At 39.1% G+C, this 22,598-nt stretch overlaps 1 protein-coding gene across 6 annotated transcripts in view; it reads left to right on the forward strand.

Annotated features, from left to right (window-relative positions):
• Positions 1–19,020, forward strand: part of DBT (dihydrolipoamide branched chain transacylase E2) — a 45,578-nt gene extending 26,558 nt beyond the window's left edge. For 2 of the 6 annotated variants that reach the window (XR_016395502.1, XR_016395540.1), the window contains 8 exons: positions 1,372–1,493; positions 4,105–4,321; positions 5,319–5,485; positions 8,434–8,511; positions 10,389–10,580; positions 10,719–10,790; positions 14,013–15,802; positions 17,162–19,020. Coding sequence is in view for 1 of the 6 variants with exons in the window: in XM_022584237.2 (XP_022439945.1) it covers positions 1,372–1,493; positions 4,105–4,321; positions 5,319–5,485; positions 8,434–8,511; positions 10,389–10,580; positions 10,719–10,790; positions 14,013–14,180 (1,016 nt within the window). In the remaining 5 variants the exon portion in view is untranslated. The other 4 variants (XR_016395515.1, XR_016395520.1, XR_002646111.3 and 1 more) reach the window with 4 other exon arrangements.
• The last annotated feature ends 3,578 nt before the right edge of the window (positions 19,021–22,598 follow it).

Genomic DNA, 22,598 nt, shown 5'->3' on the forward strand with positions numbered 1-22,598 from the left:
TGTATACCTGGGAGATACCCAGGAAAAATGAATAACTCAGAGAGGTGGCTTTAGGATTCAGGTTTAAATACCTTCTTAATAGGGAAAGGGGAGGAGGGATGTAGGCCTCTTAGGGGAGAGTAAATGATTTTTAGGAAGGATGAATTGGCTCTTAGAAGAATATATGGGAGGTATGATAGTTTGTGACAAAAGTTTATATGGATGTGTTGCTGATTTCTAGTCTCTTCTCCTGTGATGAGTCAATCTTCCGTGGTTGGATGAAACTCCTAGGGAGTTTCTGACAGTTGAGTTCCTTTTGGATGTCTTTAGGTACATGAAGAGAGTTCAGAGTAAGCCTCTCCCTGCATTTGTTGTTTTTCAAGTGCGTACAGCTCTTGAAAATAATCAGTACACCAAAGTGGCATATTTTGGGGTGGTATGTCCTGAACTCCTACAATCACATTTTGGGGTGGAATATTCTACTACTCTTCGTGTTCAATACAAAGTGTTTGTTTTTTCTCTTCCTTAACCGTAGGGGAACTTTGAGAGCTCCACCAGACCAATTCATAGACTAGTGAGGAGGAATGAATGAATAGAATGTCTTTCCATAGTTTTCTAGCAGTGGAAAATTTTTATTTGCTTAGAATAGAATGTCAAAGCTAACTCAGTTTTCTGCTGATTTTCAGAGGTTGGCTCTAGTTTACTTATTCCCACAGAGATTCTGCTGTACTATAGCACTGATTTCCTAGCATCCAACTTTGACAATTAAATGCTCTTAAAACCTTTTTCTTTTTGGTTGCAAAAATACATGGTAATAGCCCAAGATAGTTTTTCTTATATCACTACTCTACAGTTAGAGAATAAAACAACCAAATTAGTATTAGCCATGAAAATAAAACCTTCCACAGCATTCCTTAAGCCATATTCAAAGCAAAGAAAAAATTTAAATGCTATATTATCTTAGGAAAGCATTTAAGATTGTCACAGATTTTACATGATTCATGTAATTTACCTCACATTTGATTCTCATTTCATATGTATTTGAGCAATTTATTAGGAAAATGTTTACAATACAATGTGTTTTAAAATTTATGAAAGAAACTTGCATCTTTTAACTTGTAGCTGCTACATAATTTTAACAGAAGTGAAGTAAACAGCAGGCAATAATAATCATTAAACAGTACCTGGTACCCATACACCCCTCTCACTCACTCTAGTACCCTTGTGTGTTTTTCCATTTTACAGTTGTGTTTTCCCATTCTGAAGTAGCTCATCTATTATGCTTTTTGACTGTATACTTTAAGTTGAATTTATTTATATAAGACACTAAGCTTGTTGTTTTAGTTGTTTCAATATTTTCTACTAAAGAGTAAAATTTTACCTTGTTACCAGATTCAGAAGAAGATGTTGTTGAAACTCCTGCTGTGTCCCATGATGAACACACACACCAAGAGATAAAGGGTCAAAAAACACTGGCAACTCCTGCAGTTCGTCGCCTTGCAATGGAAAACAATGTAAGTTTTCTTCATATTTAAGTGTGAGATCACACAGAAGGTATACATGTGTATCTATGAAGAATTACCAGCTATCCCATGATGAGATGGCTCAAGTTGGGATTAAAGGAAACATGAAAATGTCTGTTACTAAAAAGTGATAGTTGCATAAAAGTCCTCACGAGCAATGAAAAGAAAATTGTGAACTTATTATTCATGTTAATTGGGAAGTGTGGATTTATTATTCTTCCTGAGCGCCTAATAACAGTCAGGGCTACCATTTATTGAGCACTTGTAAATACTAGTGTCTTAGATCAGGTACCCTACAAGCATAGCCTGAGACAAGGGTTTGGGAACACATGATTGATTGATTGAGACAGTGATCATGTTTACTAGGAATGAAGGAAGCAGTATAGGGAAGGGATGGGAAATGGGTCAGGCAAGGATGTGGTCCCAAGGATCTGCCTGATCCCAGGGAGGTAGGGAAAACCATAGAGCTATACTGACTTGTATCAAGGAGCCTGGCCTTCTGTTTTCCCTCTTGCCTGACAGTCATTGCTGCTTTACCTCCAAAGTGAGATGGCTCCTAGGCATTGTGCTAATAATTTACATGTTATCTCATTAAATCTTCACAACTCTGAGACAAAGGGCCCTTCTAAGACTTAGAGAGGTCAAATAACTGGTCCAAGGTCACACAGCTAACCCAGTGGTGGAACCAGGATTCTGTGAGAGTCTCTGTGACTCTAAAACCAGTGCTCTTAATCATTAATAGTGTCTCAACAATTGATGCCTCCATTATTTGAGCACTTCTGAGCCAGACAGTATATACATACATTATCACTAATCCTCACAGTAACCTTGCAGACTGGTTTGGGTTATCCCAGATGAGAAAAGGTAGAGAAGTTGATTAAGTTGCCTAAAATCAAGTAAGTAGCTGAACTGGGGATTTGAGCACAAATCTGTGTGGTTCCAAAGCCTGAGTTCTTTCCACTATGCCTCACAATGCAGGCTTTTGTTTGTCTGTCTGTTTTTGAGAGAAGTAGTTAAATTACAGTTGGGGGGAAAAAAGGTTACATTTTGGGAATAGGTAATAAGAGTCATTAAAATGTTCATTCTCCTTCAGCTAGTTATCCTACCATTGGGGAAGTATCCCAAGGAGATAATCTAGGATATATTAAAGTGTTTTATATAACCAAAAATTAGAAGGCACACATGTGTTCAAAATCAGGGAAATGCTTAGGAAAATTATGTTATAAACCCTTAATGAAAATTTATTAGCCATTGAATGTGTTCAAACATGAAGACGATTTAGCTTAACAGAAAAATAGAAATAGTAATATGGAACACTACACTGTTAAGGGCAGCAGGTGAAATAACGATCTTATATATTGCTTTGAAAGCTATAAACATTTTACCATTTTTTAAAAAATTATATAAAAGGACAACCTGTAGAAATATATGATGTGGCTTTCCTTTTCCTAAAGATGTGTATAATTAGAGCATTTGTATAATTACTAGAAATTAAATAACAGATTTATTATTGTAAAATCACCTTTTCCCCCCTTTTTTTGGCAGTTTGTATATTAATTATTGAGTTTGTCTAAAATTAAAAACCAGTGGCACTTACAGTTGTTTGTAATTACCTAAAAATTATGTTTAAATTCTTAGAGTTCATTTGTTATAAACTAAATGTTTGATGTGATAAAGTCCTTTACTCTTTTGTGGTCATTATTAGAGAAGCATTAATACAAATGAAATAGGACTTAACCTTGAGAGTTTAACTAATATACACTATGCGTGAGGATATCATCCAAGCTAATGTGTCTTTTTATTTAAATACAGTTCAATTTAGTGAAATATTTTATCTCTATTACCAAACATAGGAAGTGATTAAGTAAAGCCAGATCACAAATGTTTCCAAGAAGTATCATGAGTGCCCAGTAGAAAGTGGAATTAGATCATCTATTGTTCGTTCTGTGGAAAGCAATAATAAAACTTAACTATTTGACCCTTAACTTGGACCAAGGAACTCACATTCCAAGTATGCCTCAATAAAGTTAATTTCAGTGTTTTGTACTGATCTTTCTAAAACAGCCATCAGAAAAAAAACTAATTCAAGAGAGCTTTTATAGGATGATTATTTTAACCATTACATGTTTACTGGTAGCCAAGGTCAGAAACAGTGGTCTACATTTGTTACAGTGTTTAACTCTTGTTTAAACTTTCAGTTCTTCTTATGTAGTCTCCAAGAATAGAAAAAAATCAAATAAGAATTATGCAAGAAATTTAGAAATAGTTGACTGTTTAAAAATGTGTTTTCATAAATAGCTATATACAATGTAGATATTACATTGTTACCACATGGGCAAATGAACAGTAAGTACAGAAGTAACAAATGATCACTTATGAAGAGTATCTATAGTTTATAGCATTCTGTTGAGAAGATGAAAATGTTATTTATAGTTTGCAGCGTTCTATTAAGATAATTAAAATGTTATTTCCTTATACTAATTTACTGGGCAGAGATACTTTTTTACCTTCAGTTCATTTAATTTCACTTAGAGACCTCAGTGATGGGTTTATTTATTTTTAGGTAGTTTTATTTTTAGCATTAAAATATGTCATTTTTTAGATTAAGCTGAGTGAAGTTGTTGGCTCTGGAAAAGATGGCAGAATACTTAAAGAAGATATTCTCAGCTATCTGGAAAAGCAAACAGGAGCTATACTACCTCCTTCACCAAAAGCTGAAAGTATGCCACCTCCACCAAAACCAAAAGAGAGAACTATTCCTATACCAATATCAAAACCTCCAGTATTCACAGGCAAAGACAGAACAGAACCCATAAAAGGTAATAATAATAGTAATGTAAGGTAATAGAGTAATTATTTGGGGGGAAGCTACTTCAACATGATGAAATTACAGTTTTTCTAGGAAAAGCTTTAATATATACTGATAATTTTTGAAGAGTAACATGTTAGCAGGTTTCTTAGAGTATAAATTTGTGTACAGATATTTTTTCTGTTTGAAGACTTGCTCGGTATATTTTAAATATTATTTTTTGTTAGCTTTCAAAACAACTACTTCTGATTTGTTATTTACAAATTCTTAGGATGATTAACTTCCAGAAGAGTGGCTTTGCAAGAAGCCATTGTGTAAATACATGGCTTGCATCCTTTTGAATTTATTATTATTATTATTATTTTGGCATTATTATTATTATTATTTGTTTGGCTGCATTGGGTATTCGTTGCTGTGCTCGGGCTTTCTCTAGTTGCGGTGAGCAGGGGCTATCCTTCGTTACGGTGCAAGGGCTTTTCATTGCAGTGGCTTCTCTTGTTGCGGATCACAGGCTCTAGGTGTGCAGGCTTCAGTAGGTGTGGCACGTGGGCTCAGTAGTTGTGGCTCACAGGCTCCAGAGCACAGGCTCAGTAGTTGTGGCGCACGGGCTTAGTTGCTCTGCGGCATGTGGGATCTTCCCGGACCAGAGCTCGAACCCGTGTCCCCTGCATTGGCAGGCGGTTTCTTAACCACTGCACCACCAGGGAAGCCACCTTTTGAATTTTTTACATACCACAGTGTTGAAAGCAGTTACCTGTTATATTATTACAATTGACACTGGGTGTTGTGCTATAGTCAGTGCTTCAGCATTGAAATTACTGGCTTTCAAGTTATGTAATGAAGATGGTAGCTCCAAGAGGAAGAGATTAATTAAGAGTAAGTAACATTAGAAAACCTTCTATTTTAGTTTTTAAAGGGCTTAAAGGATTAAAGAATTTTTATAAAGTACATATATATGCATATATGTATATATATGCATATATATATGTATATTTAATGTTTTCCAGGCTTTCACAAAGCAATGGTCAAGACCATGTCTGCAGCCCTGAAGATACCTCATTTTGGGTATTGTGATGATGTTGACCTTACTGAACTGGTTAAGCTGCGAGAAGAATTAAAACCCATTGCTTTTGCTCGTGGAATTAAACTCTCCTTCATGCCCTTCTTCTTAAAGGTAAGATTTTAGCCATTTCAAACAAGGCTTGAGTAAGACGTTTAAATTTTGTTTTGCGAATATGCAATGTGTTAACTATGGATTTGAATAAAAATATATTTCTCACAATATCACATAGTTAGAAAAATGTACAAGTACACTCTTTGTTTCATGGAAGTTTATAAAATTGAAATTTCTGTGTCAGATTTTTATCTACTTATCTCTTTGAGCTAGGTGAGGATTGTCCTGCCATGTAGATAAAGCCTTTAATTCTGAAAGGATCACTCCAGCAAAGTCCTGATTTGAAGAAAAGTGAGACTTGGGATTGATCTTCCACTTTTCAACAAACTTATATTGAGGCCTCTGGGAATCATTTCTAGTACTAGGCCTTGGTGCCAGTATCAAAAGAATAAGGCCGTCAGCTGACCTTGAGCAGCCCACTAACCACGATTTAGAAAGCAGCCGCCATATGCCTGACCCCGTACCAAGCGTGCTGTATACATTATCCCTTTTAATGATCAGAATAATGTTAACATGTAAATATTGCTATCCCCATTTTCCATTTAAGGAAATTGGCACTCAGAGAAGTTGAGAAACTTGTCAAGAATTTACATCTAACAAGTGGAGAAGCTAAGTTTTCGGTTCTGGTCCATTTTTCTCAAAAATGCATACTGTTGTCTCTAAATCCAGTGTGGCTTCCTACCAGCCCTTTCCATGGTTCTTTTCAATGGTTCCCCTTCAGGATTGCCTTCAGGATGGTTTCTAAATGCGTTAACGTGGCGTAAAAAAGTATTTCTATGCGTCTCTGCCACCCACCTCTCCAGTCTTCTCTCTCACAGTCACTCTCTCTGCTATAGCCAGATTAAGCTACGCATAGTTGCTGGAATACACAACTTGACCTGAAATGCCGCCTCCTCCCTTGATCAAATACATGTGCATCCTAAACACCAAATTTTGCTCCAGTGTAGAACAGAGTACAGAAGCCGGTTCCTCCTACAGAAGCCAGTGGTTGTCACAGTTTGAGTTAAATGGCCTTTTGTTTCTCATTGCAGTTTATCTCAATGTTGTGAAAGTGTTTATACTCAGTTGTCTTTTCACTGATGCTGAGTCTTGTAAGGCAGAAGCTGTTCTCCTATATGTCCATCTTTTTAACAACTACCCTCACAGGGAAAGAGATGGTCTACAAACATGAGATGTAGTAGGTGCCAGTAAATGAGAGATCTGATCTATATTACAGCTATAGAGGGTCATCTGTAGAGACACAGCAATTGAAACACATGGATGAGATCACCCAAATTATGTGTGAAGGAAAAGAAAAGAAGGCTAAGGGTTTTACATCAGTGTTTAAGGGGTAGGTAGAAACTGAGTTGGCAAAGGCAATGGAAGAGGCTGAGTGGGGTCAGTGGTTTGACAATAGGAGAACCAGAAAAGAGTCACTTAATAGCCAAGTGTATCTATTGCTGCATAACAAACCACCCCCAAATTTCATGGTTTGAAACAATTACCATTTATTATTTCTCATGAATCTACAGGTGAGCAGGACCTGTCTGCTGATCTTAGCAGAGCTCACTTATATGTCTATAGACAGGTACTAGATTGGCTAGGGGCCAGCTGGTGTAGGGTGGCCTCAGTGAGGATGACTCATTTCTCTTCTGGATGTCTCTCCTATCTACCCAGTATGCTAGCCTGCACATGGTCTCAGTACTGCCGGGGGTGAAAGAGAGGAAGCAGGATGTTAGCACTTTCCCCGAGCTGTGCTGCACTGAGTTTGTTTTTAACTCATTGACCAAGGCAAGTCACATGACTAAGCTCAGAATCAGCTTGCAAGAGCACTACCAAGGGACTTGGATAAGGAGGCTCCTTACAGATTGGGGCCTTTGATTCAGCCTCTCACACCGAGAGACAAGAAAAAAGTTTTAAGGGGAAAGTAGATAATGGTTATATGCATTACAGAGGTTAAATAGGATAAGGGATGGGAACAGGCTATTGGATTGGTAATGAAGAGGTCATGTGTGGCCTCAGCCAGAACTTACTGAATAAAGTATTGTTGAGGTAGAAGCTTGGTTGCAGTTAGTTGGGGAATGAAAGAAATTGAGGAAGAGGAGAAACCTGAAAAAATATGCAGAAAGGCAGACAGGGCATAGGTGCAGGTGACAGTTACGGTGGTTGGAGTAGATTGAAGAAAGGTTCCATCTGCTCCCTCCCCTCCTGCACACCCTCAAGGAAAAATTGAGCAGGTCTGTAGGCTGAGGGAAAGAGCTGGAAAATGGAAAGTTAAAAATGTGTGAATGGGGGGCTTCCCTGGTGGCGCAGTGGTTGAAAGTCCGCCTGCTGATGCAGGGGACACGGGTTCTTTCTACAGAGGAAAATCACTTGTTCTTTCTACAGAGGAAAATAGCTTACTGCCTTTCTGTTTTTGTTGCGGTACGCGGGCCTTAGGCTCCGGACGCGCAAGCTCAGCGGCCGTGGCTCACGAGCCCCGCCGCTCCGCAGCATGTGGGATCTTGACGGACCGAGGCACGAACCCATGTTCCCTGCATTGGCAGGCGGACTCTCAACCACTGCGCCACCACGGAAGCCCTGCCTTTTTGTGTTTTAATTCAGTGTTTCTTTGAACTACAGGTTTGCTTCTCACGGAAACCTTAAGACTCTACGTGTAAGTGAGGAAAACATGTAGAATTTAGACCTTTTTTTGGTACTTTGGTCAGTCTGCATAGTTACTTTGAAAATCTCCTTGATGTTTACAAGCTCCCTGATTACTTTATCTTTTATTCTTAAATGATAAGGGTAACCTAGTTCCACATTGCTGGGAGGTAACATAGAGAGTAATATGCCTGGTACATGTAGACTTGCAATTAAACTCAGCTTAAATAAGAGTTCTTTCCTTCCATCCTTTCCATCTTATTGCTTCAAATCCCCTATCCTTTCCAAGTTAAAAGTGCTAACATTGTATTTCTCTCTCTAAACAGGCTGCTTCCTTGGGATTACTACAGTTTCCTATCCTTAATGCTTCTGTGGATGAAAACTGCCAGAACATAACATATAAGGTTGGCTATGTGCTGTGATAAATAAAAGTGCAAATGTGCTTGTAGGTTAAAGAAGCTTCTATTATACCTCAAGTGGTGATCTTCTTCAAACTGGAAATTAAAGTATGGGGTAAAACATTAAACTGAAGATAAATCTGTTGCTATTGATGTTGGTTTTACTGGTTAATAATACTATTCAGATATGCAGATTGCCATTTTTAACGCCTTTTGGTTTTCTGGTTAAAATAATGGAAATATACAGCTGTGAGGCAATGGTTTACATTTCCCATCGTACATATCCTCTCCGCAAACAGAAGAGCTCTCTCAAAATGGAATTCCTGCAGTTTTTAAAACAAGAATAATTTAGGGACTTCCCTGGTGGTCCAGTGGTTAAGACTTCGCGCTCCCAATGCAGGGGGCCCGGGTTCAATTCCTGGTCGGGGAACTAGATCCCGCATGCCGTAAGAAGATCCCGCACACAGCAACGAAGATCCTACGTGCCGCAACTAAGACCCGGCACAGCCAAATAAATATTTAAAAAAAAAAAAATTAAATAAAATCACATGCTTGATACCCATTTTAAAAAATAAACAAAGGGACTTCCCTTGTGGTCCAGTGGTTAAGAATCCGCCTTCTAATGCAGGGGATGCGGGTTCGATCCCTGGTCGAGGAACTAAGATACCACATGCCGCAGGACAACCAAGCCCCAAGCGCTGTGGAGCCCGTGTGCCACAATTAGAGGCCTGGTACAGCCAAAAATAAGTAAATATTTTTTAAAATTTTAAAAATAAATAAAATATAACAAGAATCATTTAAATGAGCAAAGTACTGAAAGTTTGAATTCGTTGAGTGAACTCTTCTGTTTGGAGTGAAAGTTCATTAAGGCTGAGAACTCTTTTGAGGATGCGGCCCTTACTTATATTTCTTATGAGAAATATATAACCAGGAAGTGAGCTTTACATTCTGGGGGGGTTGGATCTAAAATCTTTCCATGTTATTAACACAACTTCCTCATTAAGTATATACTTGTTGCAAACAATTCAGACAAGAAAATAGTGATACTTACCTTCAGTCCCATAATCCTAAGATAACTCACTTTATGCTGAGATGTACATCTGTCTAGGATTTTATTTTTACACAGTTAAAAAATATGGGGCTTCCCTGGTGGCACAGTGGTTGAGAGTCTGACTGCTGATGCAGGGGACACGGGTTCGTGCCCCGGTCTGGGAAGATCCCACATGCCGCGGAGCAGCTGGGCCCGTGAGCCATGGCCGCTGGGCCTGCGCGTCCGGAGCCTGTGCTTCGCAACGGGAGAGGCCACAACAGTGAGAGGCCCGCATACCGCAAAGAAAAAAAAAAATGGAATTATATATATAATATATATATATAATATCATATATCTTTTTAAATTTAAAACGTTTTTCTTTTAACTATTTTCTATTTAATATGTTTTAGACATCATTACATGTCAATAAATATAGCTTTGTTATCATTTGTTTAGCCAGTGACTTATTGATAAGCATTTTGATCATTTGCACTTTTTCAACCTTATAAACAATCTGACTCAGCATCTCTGTTCATCTCTACATACTTTTGCATTTATCTCCTTAGCACACATTTTTGTAAATGTTGGTATGTACTGTTAAGTGTTCTCCAGAAAGTATATAACAGCTTACACTTCCACTAACAATGGATGGAAATAATCTATTGCCCTATATTCTTACCAAAAAAAATTTCTTTTTCAAAAAAATCTTTTAAAATTATTTCTTTTAAATCATCACCAATATGGTAAAAATAGTTTTCTATAGTTGAGTTCATAAGGCAGTAAAAGTTGAGACTTTCTTTTCTGTTAGCTTACGAAAAGGCTGCTGTATAATTGTTTGTTTGTTTATTTTTAGGCTTCTCATAACATTGGGATAGCAATGGATACAGAGCAGGGCTTGATTGTACCTAATGTGAAAAATATTCAGGTCCGCTCCATATTTGAGATCGCCACTGAATTGAACCGCCTCCAGAAATTGGGCTCTGCAGGTCAGCTCAGCACCACTGACCTTACAGGAGGAACATTTACTCTTTCCAACATTGGATCAGTGAGTAATAGTAATATTCAAGTTCATAAACCATAACTTAAGATTTGTGACCATATGCTCAGTTAAAAATATAAACTTTAATTTGCCATTTGTTCCTCAGAAGCTTAATTTTTCTACTCTATTTTGTTTGTTTTTTAGATTGGTGGTACCTACGCCAGACCCGTGATATTGCCACCCGAAGTGGCAATTGGGGCCCTGGGAAAAATTAAGGTATGTTTGTTACATAGTTGAAAAAAGAGTTTAAGCAAATTGGGGTAGGAAAAACAAAGAAGAGTAACTGTTTCTGAGGTTTTTCCCCACACTTTGTAGGTTTGAGTATGGTATTGGGTTTAGTAAGCCAATTATTTCTTCCTAAGAACTAGGTCTATAACTCCGGTGGCTGCCTCTCTGTAGAGTAAATGCTTGTGACCTGGATTGTTTCTGTATGGATCAACCATTGTGGATTATGCCAGGCACAGGTGTGAGTCTTTATGAATAATCACAAATATAGCCAATCTGAGTCTATCAAAATATCTTTATTTCAGAATACCAAAGAATAATAGTAAGCCAATCCAAATTATTATTTATAACGGTAAAACACCATTGAGAGAGTTTTTCTTAAACTTTGCTCTGTTCAAGAATCATTGGGAGTGCAGTTAAAAATGAAGATTTCTTGGCCTTGGGGAAAGAACCTCCAAAATTTACATATTAAACAAGAACCCATGTGGCCATGTTATAGGAGACTGACTTAAAATAAGGGTTGCAGTGATTCTTAACCCTGGCTACACATTAGAATCATCTGGAGAGTGTGAAAAAAGTGCCCAAGCTCACCCCATACCAACTGCACCAGAATTTGTGGGGGGCTGGGGCTTGGGCATCCCTATTAACTCAGGGTTGAGAACCACCCAAGTTAAAGAAATAAGCTCATAGATACCATTTCAATACCACCATTATTAAATGTCATTGTCACTACATTAACCTTGATTTTGATCTTCACGTTTTCAGAAGAACCTTTCTTCTTCTCTGTATTTATAATGCTTCCACATGGAACATCTCTGGGACTTGCTTTTCATGAGTTTATTACTTTCATGTTGGCATCCAAAATCTTCACAGATACTTTCATTCAGCCTTTGATTTGCTTTCTAGCAGCTGGTACTTTGGCTGCTAAGTTACTCCCTCTTCTAGCTCTACTTTCCCTTCTGGCCCACGGAAGAGACAGGGAAGAAAAATAGGAACACATAGCATGACACTGTTCTGTCCAAATCAGAAGTTTCTCTAAGGGATTAACTTCTCTATCACTCGTCCGCCCCCAACAAGCATTCAGCATTTGATTCTCACAGAATTCTGACTTCTTGCAGCTTACAAACAAGCCATCATACCTATCTAACAAAGTTTTGTTTTCCCTTTTCCTGAAAGCAGTTTGTTTTCTTCTGAATTGTACATATAGGTATATAATTGTGGTAAACTATACATGACAAAGTTTACCATTTTAATCAAAGTGTATGGTTCAGCAGCAGTAGGTATAGTCACACTGTTTGCAACAATCACCACTGTCCATCTCCAGAACTTTTTTATCATCCCAAACTGAGACTCTGTGTGTACAATATATACCACATTTTGTTAATCTATGCATCTCTAATGAGTATTTGGATTGTTTCCATTTTTTGGCTATTGTGAATAATGCTGCTATGAACATTGGTGTACAATTATCTGTGTGAGATGCATTTTTTCAGAATCATCTCACTCATGGTTTTTTCAGGTTATGAAGCATAATTCTTAAAGTATAAATCTGCATAGTGACTTAATGTAGTTAATCCTTGTTGGGTAGGGACAGTATTTCATTCCTTTCTCGCTTTGGGTCATCTCTCCTTTGCTATCTTTTGTTTTCACTGTAAATTTTACACTGTCACTAAATAGTCTTAAGTCACTAAAACCTCCACATTCCTCCATTCTCAGTCCTTATCTTTCTTGACCTATTAGCTGCGCTTGAGTTGATCAATACTGCCTCTTTGGAAAACCTTCTTCACTGCGACTTGCAGAAAACCTCGCTAGTCTGCTTCCTCCCTACCTAGTGCCTGTTCCCTCTGAGTCTCCTTTGCCTGTACCTCCTCATCTCCCCCAGGGCTCAGTTCTGGCCCTTTTCTTTATCTGATCCAGTCTCATGGCTTTAAATACCATTTATATGCTGATGGCTCCCAAGTTTATATCTCCAGACCAGACTAAACCTCTCCTTTGAACTCCAAACTCTTATTTCCTACTCAGAAGTCTAACTAGGCATCTCCAATTTCCTGCCCCTTCCCTCACCACCACACCCTCTCACCTGAAGCCTTCTCCTCTCAGTGACTGGCCATTCTGTTCAGAAACCTCCAATAGCTCCTCACCTCACTCCAAATCAAAGGCAAACTAGCTGCAGCGGCCTACCACAGGCTGTGACTGTTGTATCCGGGCTCTGAGGGGAGAACTACAGAAGGGGAGAGTAGGGCTCAGAAACCGTCGTTGCCCTTTGACAGAGTGATTTTATGTCTACTGAACCTAACGATAAGAGGTGGATCTTGCATTTTGTCTATCTTTTTATATCATTATAAAAAGATAATATATTTTTGATATATATTCACTTTTGATATATTTAAAAAAAAATAACCTGCAATGAATTCACTTTTTTTTAAATCTGTTTTTGGAAAAGTCAGAGGCAGACTGGGAAGCATAACTGTTGTCTTAGCAACATGCCCCCCTTCAGCCTGCTCTTTCTGTGTCATCTCCCACCTCTCACCCCGGCCCCTCCAATGCAGCCTCCCTGCCAACTTTGCTGGTCCTCCAACACTCTAGCCACGCTTCCCCCCGTCTTTCTCCAGGTGTTCATATGGCTTGCTTCCTCACTGCCTTCAGTGAGGACACCTCCTTGGTGAGGCTTTCCCTGCCCACCTGTTAAAAAAAAAATGCAACCTCTCCCCTATTTCCACCTCCTGCGTATAATCTCTATCTCCATTCCAAAGTGCTTTATTTTTTCATTTGCACTTTTCACTATCTAACACACTATATATATTTTACTTATTTATCTTAATCGTCTGTCTCTCCCCATTAAAATGTTAGCCCCAAGAGGGCAAGGATTGTTATTTGTTTTGTTCATTGCTTTATCCCCAGAGTCTAGCAGAGTACCTGGTACATGGTAGATGCTCAGTAAATAGCTGTTAAATAATTGAAATCTGAAACGAAGTTCACTGTACATACCGAAATTATACAGACGACAGGAAATATCTTGGAGAAACTCTGAAAGCTTGAAGCACACACTCACAAAGATGGGAAGAGTAGTAGTTAGCATTATCAAAAGTCATTTGGGATGCCCATTTCTTCTCTATTATAGGAAGGGAGATTTGCCTACTCTTTCACCATTGTTTTTACTAGAGCTTGCTTTGAGCAAGTGAAGGCTGACTCTGTCCTTTTCCTTATTTGTAGGCCCTTCCCCGATTTAACGAGAAAGGGGAAGTATATAAGGCCCAGATAATGAATGTGAGCTGGTCAGCTGATCACAGAATTATTGATGGTGCTACAATGTCACACTTCTCCAATTTGTGGAAATCCTACTTAGAAAACCCAGCTTTTATGCTACTAGATCTGAAATGAAGATTGATAAGACATCCTTGAACTTTCTGAGCTTCAAAAGAAAATGCAGAGCCCAGCTGTGCAGCACACGTTCCTCATTGCAGTTTGTATTGTAAATGATTTGTAATGTATGATTACAGTTCTGAGACACAATATGTATCACTATTCTGTTAGAGATTTTACTGGAAAGGAATAATGGTATAATAGTTCTCCTGGGCTGTCACATATTATAGGTCATAGTATGCCTTCTTAATATAGTGCTGAGGTCTTTGTGTCAATGGATTGAAACTGGCAGGAACAACAAAATGAATATTACTGAAAGACAGGCCGCCATATACAGTATTTCCCCTATTTCTTTCTTTCTTTTTTTTATTTTAAACTAACTTTTTTTTTTATAAACTTTTAAAAATTTATTTTATTTATTACTTTTGGCTGCATCGGGTCTTAGTTGCGGCATGTGGGATACTCGTCGAGGCATGCGGGATCTTTTGTTGTGGCACGGGATCTTCATTGTGGCATGCGGGCTTCTCTCTAGTTGTGGCATGTGGGTTTTCTCTCTCTAGTTGTGGCGTGCAGGCCCCAGGGCATGTGGGCTCTGTAGTTTGCGGCGCACGGGCTCTAGCTGAGGTACGTGAGCTCAGTAGTTGTGGCTCACAGGCTTAGTTGCCCTGGGCATGTGGAATCTTAGTTCCCTGACCAGGGATTGAACCCACATCCCCTGCATTGTAAGGCAGATTCTTTGCCACTGGACCATCAGTGAAGTCTCTAAACTAATTCTTAATGAAACTTTTCAATTATACTTAGTTGGGAAAAGGAATTTATATGCAAAAGTATTTTCTATTTCCCCACAAGAATGCAAATTATTGTATAAAATAAGTGCAATTGTATTTACCTTTTAAGATATCCTGGAGTGTGTTGCTCTGTAGAGATTATCATCTGTAAATATCTTATTTGTATAAATTAATATCTTTTAAAAGGGAAAATTATAAGCTAATCTTAAAAATGCCCAATTATAGTTTTATAGCCAGTAAGGCCACTAAAAGTATTTGTTTAAAGTGGATATACTTTTAGAATTTGGTAATGGTTTAGTGTTTTATTGAGAAAAACTTCACCTTTACAACCTTGCTTCAATGTAAGGAAGGTACTTTAAATGTAGCAACCACTGACATTGTGTTACATTCAGAAGTCCATTGCCTTTTAACTTTTTTTTTTTACTTTCTTAGTCTTCAGCTAAAAAAATAGGATAGATTAATAAGTTAGGGTCTATTCTATTCTTCATATCCTGAGAAGGAATATGAATAAGGGGAGAGAGAAGACTAATGGGTAATTATGGACATTAAAATAAAAAATAAATTTTGCACAGAAATAAAGGTATCCTCATGATCATTTTGTTAGAGGCCCACTTGAATCAGAAATTCATGTTGTTTCTAATATTGTCTAATTGAATACTGTATGTTCAAGTGAAGTTTTGTGACAGAAAAAGTTGTTTTAATGTCTACTTGATTTTTTTCAAAATGGAAATGATGTATAATTCAGAAAATAATGGATCTAATGAATGTTATTTTTTAAATTCAGATAATATGAAGAGTTGCAAAGAAAATAAAATCAACCATAATCCTACCACTATTAACATTTTGATCAAGGTATCTGTATACATAGCTATTCTTTTTATGAAAATAAGGTTGTGCTGTATCTACTATTTTATAGTTTGATTTTTTTAATTTAACATTATGAGTCAATAAACAGCTCCACATTATGATACTTTTAAATGGCTGCATAATATTCGTTGTTTGCATTTATTACACATCCAAATGTTAAACATCTACTGTATACTAAGTGTGGTGCTAAGCAGTGGGTACACAATGCCCATCCTCATGGTTCCTGCCTTCATTGGGCTTACAGTCTGGGGAGCGAGACAGATATTTAATAATCATAAAAATAAGAATATAATTAACTTCTAAGTAGGAGAAAACAGGGTGCTATAAGAGCATCTAATAGAAGTTACTGATCCTGTCTGGGAAGATGAGGAGAGGATGTACCATAATTTAACCAATTCCCTGTTGATGGCATTTACAGAATTTTAAGTGAAGAATGACATGATCAGTAAAAATGTCCCCTTCACTTAAGAAATGTGAAAACTAGGAGAACAAGAGCTTTGAAATAAGTATGTAATATGTTCCCCTAAAAGTCCAACATCATTGGCTCAGAATAAACTCTTGAGCTATCTGTTCTATCCCAAATCCCTGCCATTGCCACCTTCTCTTTTGTCTCATCCTTTGAGAATTCAGCAAAGGATTTGCTTTCCATTGTGTGTTGGACCTTTAAGATAAGAGGATCCACTGGGAGGGATGAGGGGGCCAGGAGCACAGCCCTAGTAGCTGATCCACAGGGCTCCACACATCATAGGGTGGGAATTGTTTAGAACAAGGCCTTAGCCGTATTCCTAAAGGTTGAAATTAAAGGGAAGAAGCCAGAAAATTCAAGTCCTTCACTAGTTTGTCTGGAGGTTGGAAGGTACTATATGTCCATGGGGGAGAAGCCAAAGTTATTGGCCCCAAATTATTGTTGGGAGCGCCCAACAAGAAAATCAAGGTTCCATTCATTATGTAGGGCATTCCTCTGATTTTGAAAAGGAAGCACAATAGGGAAGGAAGTTTGAAGGACAGAAGCCAGATTGGTATTAATTTCCATTTTAGAGATCAAAATGTACCAAATCTTGAAACATTCCAAGAAGTGGTTACGTAGGGAAAAGAGAGCCCACAGGCCTGTTTCGGCATTTCCCATGGCTTTCCAAAGTGGGTCCCAAAGATCACTTGATGGATTTCTTTGCTGACCTCTAAGTAAACTACGGTTTGAAAAAGATGATGGAACTCACTCAGCACTACCCTGCAGCCCCGAAGTACAAACCTTTCCTTGAAGTCTTCAGACTTATTTAACATTCACCCTGTAATTGATTAATTAGTTCATTCTGCACATATTTATTACTGAATATATGTATTTAGTTCCAGGCCCTGGGATATACACTGTGGATACAGATGAAGAAGATAGATGAAGTTTCTGACCTCACAGTGAGAATTCTGGCTGGTGACTAAAGCCTTCACCAGAAGTGGGTCTGTGCCAGTAACTTGGAGGAGAGCAGTGCTTCTAGAGTTGAGTTGGATCTCCAGTCAGTTCTTAATGGTGGTTTTGCTCCTTCCCTATAAACTGTCTTTTCTCACTGAGGTTAGATCACTATGTCTCCTTTACACACTAGGCCTGCCTCATCAATCCTGCCTCACAAACCATACACCTAATAATAAGGTAGACTCTGTCCTTAGGTCACACAGACACAGGCCATTCAAGCTCTTCAGGTTATGGTTTGGGTGTTACTTTTCATGAGGCAAGCAACAATAGGGGACCTACATGAGCCCAGACACTTAGGGAGCAATATGCAAGGGCTGTACCATCTGAGCATAATATTTTCAGAGTGCACATAAAAGAGCTTCTAATTAATGAGTCATCTAGCCTCTATGCTCATGAAATAGTGGTAGAGAGGGAAAAATTGAGTAAAATTTGAGACAATAATTATAATAGTGTCAGGCACCGCTAATGCTTACATATATTAATTCGTTTCGTCTCTCCAGAAACACTGAGGTAGGTGCAATGATTAGCCCTATGTGAGGAAACAGAGTTTAAGTACTTAGATGCGTGTGGATTAACATACGCTAAAGAAGTATACAAAGCTAAACTACTATACCTCACTTTGTGATACAAATGCCAGGATTGTCCATGATTTTATGCTGTTTGAGGAACTGGTATTATTGAGCTAAAAGAAAGAGAGTTTTTGTTTGTCTTAGGGGTCTTAGCAGTTTGAAATACTCCCCGAAGGCCCTGTGTTCTCCAGGCACTGAAAGGAAGGAGTTTTGGTGTTATGAATTCTCTGCAGCAGTAGTTTATGAGAGAAGCATGATGTCAGTTCACCTCAGAACCAGATCTACCAACATCCTCCTGTTCTCTTTACTGAGCCAGGCTTTACACACCAGAACCAAACTGTAGAAGAGCTGGCCATTGGGGATTCTCAGAGTACAGGATGCTTCCTTTAGGCATGAGAGTGAAACCTGAAGCTGCCTGCAGTGACTTCCCAGTTGTTCCTGGTGGCCTGTAGTAAAGCATGAAGACGATATCACATGCTTCGAGAGATGATCAAAGGAAAATCCTGAGGCTTCCAGAGGAAAGGATTGGGGTCTCAGTCCTTGCAGACAGTGCCTTATCTTCCCCAGGTACAAGCACTCAAACACTAGAAAGAGGTAAGCACAGAATTTGGGTTTTAAAAGATCCTCTTATGCCCTTTATTGTCCTAAGCTTCCATCACAATGAATTAGTCCCCATTCCCTGAAAACAACATGCAGTGTATTTCATGTTTCCATGCCTTTGCTGGGCTTGTTTCTCCACTCTGGTTTCCACCAGAAGAAAATCCAGAACAAAAGTCACTTCCTTTTTTAGACCTCCTCTGACTGTGCCTCCCTACGTTTGAATCAACATTTATTTTTCCTCTATCTCTCCTGCTTTGTCCACACCTCCAACAGGACTCATGCAGTGATGTAGCTGAATGAGTATGTCTTCACTGCTGGCCTGTGAACCCTCTCAGTAGCCCCAGCTCAACTGACTGGTACTCAGTATGTGCTGGTTGACTTCAAAAGAAATCTATGCCCTGGATCTGATTACGTTTTTTAATGAAGTCCTCATGTAGCATTGAAGCATTGCCAATGACCCAGAAAAGCATAATGTGAAGCAACCATGGCCATGAGGCCGCTCTTGTATCTGTGAAATGACTCTGAATGGCTATGCTTGCTACAAGGAAAAGTATCTAGAAGAAAAGGAATCTGTTCAAACCTCCTTATAATTGGTAAGACATTTGTTTTAAATTTTGAACAAAAGACAGTTATATTTTCTATGTGTTGTGTATATTTCATAGTTCATTGTAATTCCTCAGTTAATCAGAATGTTTAGTGCTTTCAAGCTCATTTTAGATTTTATAGAACTTGGATCATTATTTTGCTTTTTAAAATGTTTACAAGTGTTTCATTTATGCCACTACATCATGTGATTAAGCAAAGCAATGACTTATCTGAGGCCAAGCAGGAAATAACACAGCCAAATTCTCCAATGTTATTTATATGGAAAAACAATACCCACATTACAGTTGCATTTACTATGCGAAAAAAGTAGAAACTACTTAATTTATTGACTTACTGATTTATTGATTTATGCCCTGCCACTTTCAGAAAGAATTTCAGAAAGCAACTGTGTCCATAGTCATATTCACCACATTTGAACAGTATAACTATCATTGTTGTGTTGTTGTTTATAGCTACCTTTACATAATTTTTTTTATAAATAAAGTTTTATTGGAACATGGTCCCACACATCCTTTTATTTTTTTATTTTTTTTGGTACGCGGGCCTCTCTGTTGTGGCCTCTCCCGTTGCGGAGCACAGGCTCTGGATGCACAGGCTCAGCGGCCATGGCTCACGGGCCCAGCCGCTCTGCGGAATGTGGGATCTTCCCGAACCGGGGCAAGAACCCGTATCCCCTGCATCGGCAGGTGGACTCTCAACCACTGCACCACCAGGGAAGCCCCATTTTTTTTTTTTTTAACGCTCTATGGAGTTGGGGTTTTTGGGGGGTTCTTTGTTTTTTTATTTTTTGGTTGTGTTGGGTCTTCGTTGCTGTGCACGGGCTTTCTCTGGTTGTGGAGAGCGGGGGCTACTCTTCGTTGCGGTGCTTGGGCTTCTCATTGCGGTGGCTTCTCTTGTGGCGGAGCACAGGCTTTAGGCGTGTGGGCTTCAGTAGTTGTGGCTCACGGGCTCTGGAGCACAGGCTCAGTAGTTGTGGCGCACGGGCTTAGTTGCTCCGTGGCATGTGGTATCTTCCCGGACCAGGGCCCGAACCCGTGTCCCCTCCATTGGCAGGCGGATTCTTAACCACTGAGCCACCAGGGAACTCCACATTTTAAATTAAGCATCTCAGGACTTCTCTGGTGGTGCAGTGGTTAAGAATCCGCCTGCCAATGCAGGGGACACGGGTTTGAGCCCTGGTCCAGCAAGATCCCACATGCCACGGAGCAACTAAGCCCGTGCGCCACAACTACTGAAGCCTGCGTGCCTAGAGCCCGTGCTCCGCAACAAGAGAAGCCACCACAATAAGAAGACTGTGCACCACAACAAAGAGCAGCCCCTGCTCGCCGCAACTAGAGAAAGCCCATACATAGCAACGAAGACCCAACGCAGACAAAGACAAACAAACTAAAAAAACAAAAAGAGAGAGGGAATCTTAAGTTGAGTCTTGATTTTTCTCTGTTTCTCCAGAGACACAGAGACAGCACCAAGTCAGTTGTCTTCATCCCACTTCCTAGTTCTGCCTTTTTGCATCCCAGCCTTGCCAAAACTGAATTCTAGTTCCTCTGGTCGATGAAAACTTATTCAGATAATTTATATGTCCTTGGTAACCATCAGAAACCTAACTTGGCATCCACAGAATTTCTGTGAATGGGTCTCCCAGGGCATCCAACCCTGGGAAATCTACTCAGGGGACGTTCTGAGTCCCTCCTGACTCAGTTCCTTCTCTGATACTCTTGCTCAGGTTTTAGGAAGTAATTCTCTAGTCATTTTCTCTCTTTTTTTTTCTTTTCTCTCTCTCTTTTTTTAACATCTTTATTGGAGTATAATTGCTTTAGAGTGTTGTGTTAATTTCTGCTGTATAACAAAGTGAATCAGCTATATGTATACGTATATCCCCATATACCCACCCGCTTGCATCTCCCTCCCACCCTCCTTATCCCACCCCTCTAGGTGGTCGCAAAGCACCAAGCTGATCTCCCTGTGCCATGCAGCTGCTTCCTACTAGCTATCTATTTTACATTTGGTAGTGTATATATGTCAGTGCTACTCTCTTTGTCCCAGCTTATCCTTCCCCCTCTCCGTGTCCTCAAGTCCATTCTCCACATCTGTGCCTGCTACTAGGTTCATTAGAACCTTTTTTTTTTTTTTAGATTCCGTATATATGTGTTAGCATACGGTATTTGTTTTTCTCTTTCTGACTTACTTCACTCTGTATGACACACTCTAAGTCCATCCACCTCACTACAAATAACTCAATTTCATTTCTTTTTATGGCTGAGTAATATGCCACTGCATATACCTGCCACATCCTCTTTATCCTTTCAACTGTCGATAGACACTTAGGTTGCTTCCATGTCCTGGCTATTGCACACAGTGCAGCAATGACCATTGTGGTACATGACTCTTTTTGAATTATGGTTTTCTCAGGGTATATGCCCAGTAGTGGGATTGCTGGGTCATATGGCAGTTCCATTTTTAGTTTTTTAAGGAACCTCCATACTGTTCTCCATAGTGGCTGCACCAATCTACATTCCCACCAACAGTGCAAGAGGGTTCCCCCTTCTCCACACCCTCTCCAGCATTTACTGTTTGTAAATTTTTTGATGATGGCCATTCTGACCAGTGTGAGGTGATACCCCACTGTAGTTTTGATTCATATTTCTCTAATGACTAGTGATGCCGAGCATCCCCTCATGTGTCTGCTGGCAATCTATATCCTCTTTGGAGAAACGTCTATTCATTTCCTCTGCCCATCTTTGGATTGGGTTGTTTGTTTTTTTGATACTGAGCTGCATGAGCTGCTTGTATATTTTGGAGATTAATCCTTTGTCAGTTGCTTCGTTTACAAATATTATCTCCCATTCTGAGGGCTGTCTTTTCATCTTCTCTATGGTTGCTTTCGCTGTGCAAAAGCTTTTAAGTTTCGTTAGGTCCCATTTGTTTGTTTTCATTTCCATTACTCTAGGAGGTGGGTCAAAAAGGATCTTGCAGTGGTTTATGTCATAGAGTGTTCTGCCTATGTTTTCCTCTAAGAGTTTTATACTGTCTGGCCCTACATTTAGGTCTTTAATCCATTTTGAGTTTATTTCTGTAAGGAAGTGTTCTAATTTCATTCTTTTACATGTAGCTGTCCAGTTTTCCCAGCACCACTCATTGAAGAGGCTCTCCTCTCTCCATTGTATACTCTTGCCTCCTTTATCAAAGATAAAGTGACCATAGGTGCATGGGTTTATCTCTGGGCCCTCTATCCTACTCCACCAATCTATATTTCTTCATGCCAGCACCACACTGTCTTGATTACTGTATCTTTGTATTATAGTCTGAAGTCTGGGAGCCTGATTCCTCCAGCTCCATTTTTCTTTCTCCAGATGGCTTTGGTTATTCAGGGTCTTTTGTGTTTCCATACAAATTGTGCAATTTTTTGTTCTAGTTCTGTGAAAAATGCCATTGGTAGCTTGATAGGGATTGCATTGAATGTGTAGATTGCTTTGGGTAGTAGAGTCATTTCACAATGTTGATTCTGCGAATCCAAGAACATAGTATATCTCTCCGTCTGTTT

Source organism: Delphinapterus leucas, chromosome 1 (assembly GCF_059928025.1).
Source record: "Delphinapterus leucas isolate spDelLeu-1000000601 "Yukka" chromosome 1, BTC_Dleu_Yukka2, whole genome shotgun sequence".
Taxonomy (NCBI): Eukaryota; Metazoa; Chordata; class Mammalia; order Artiodactyla; family Monodontidae; genus Delphinapterus; species Delphinapterus leucas.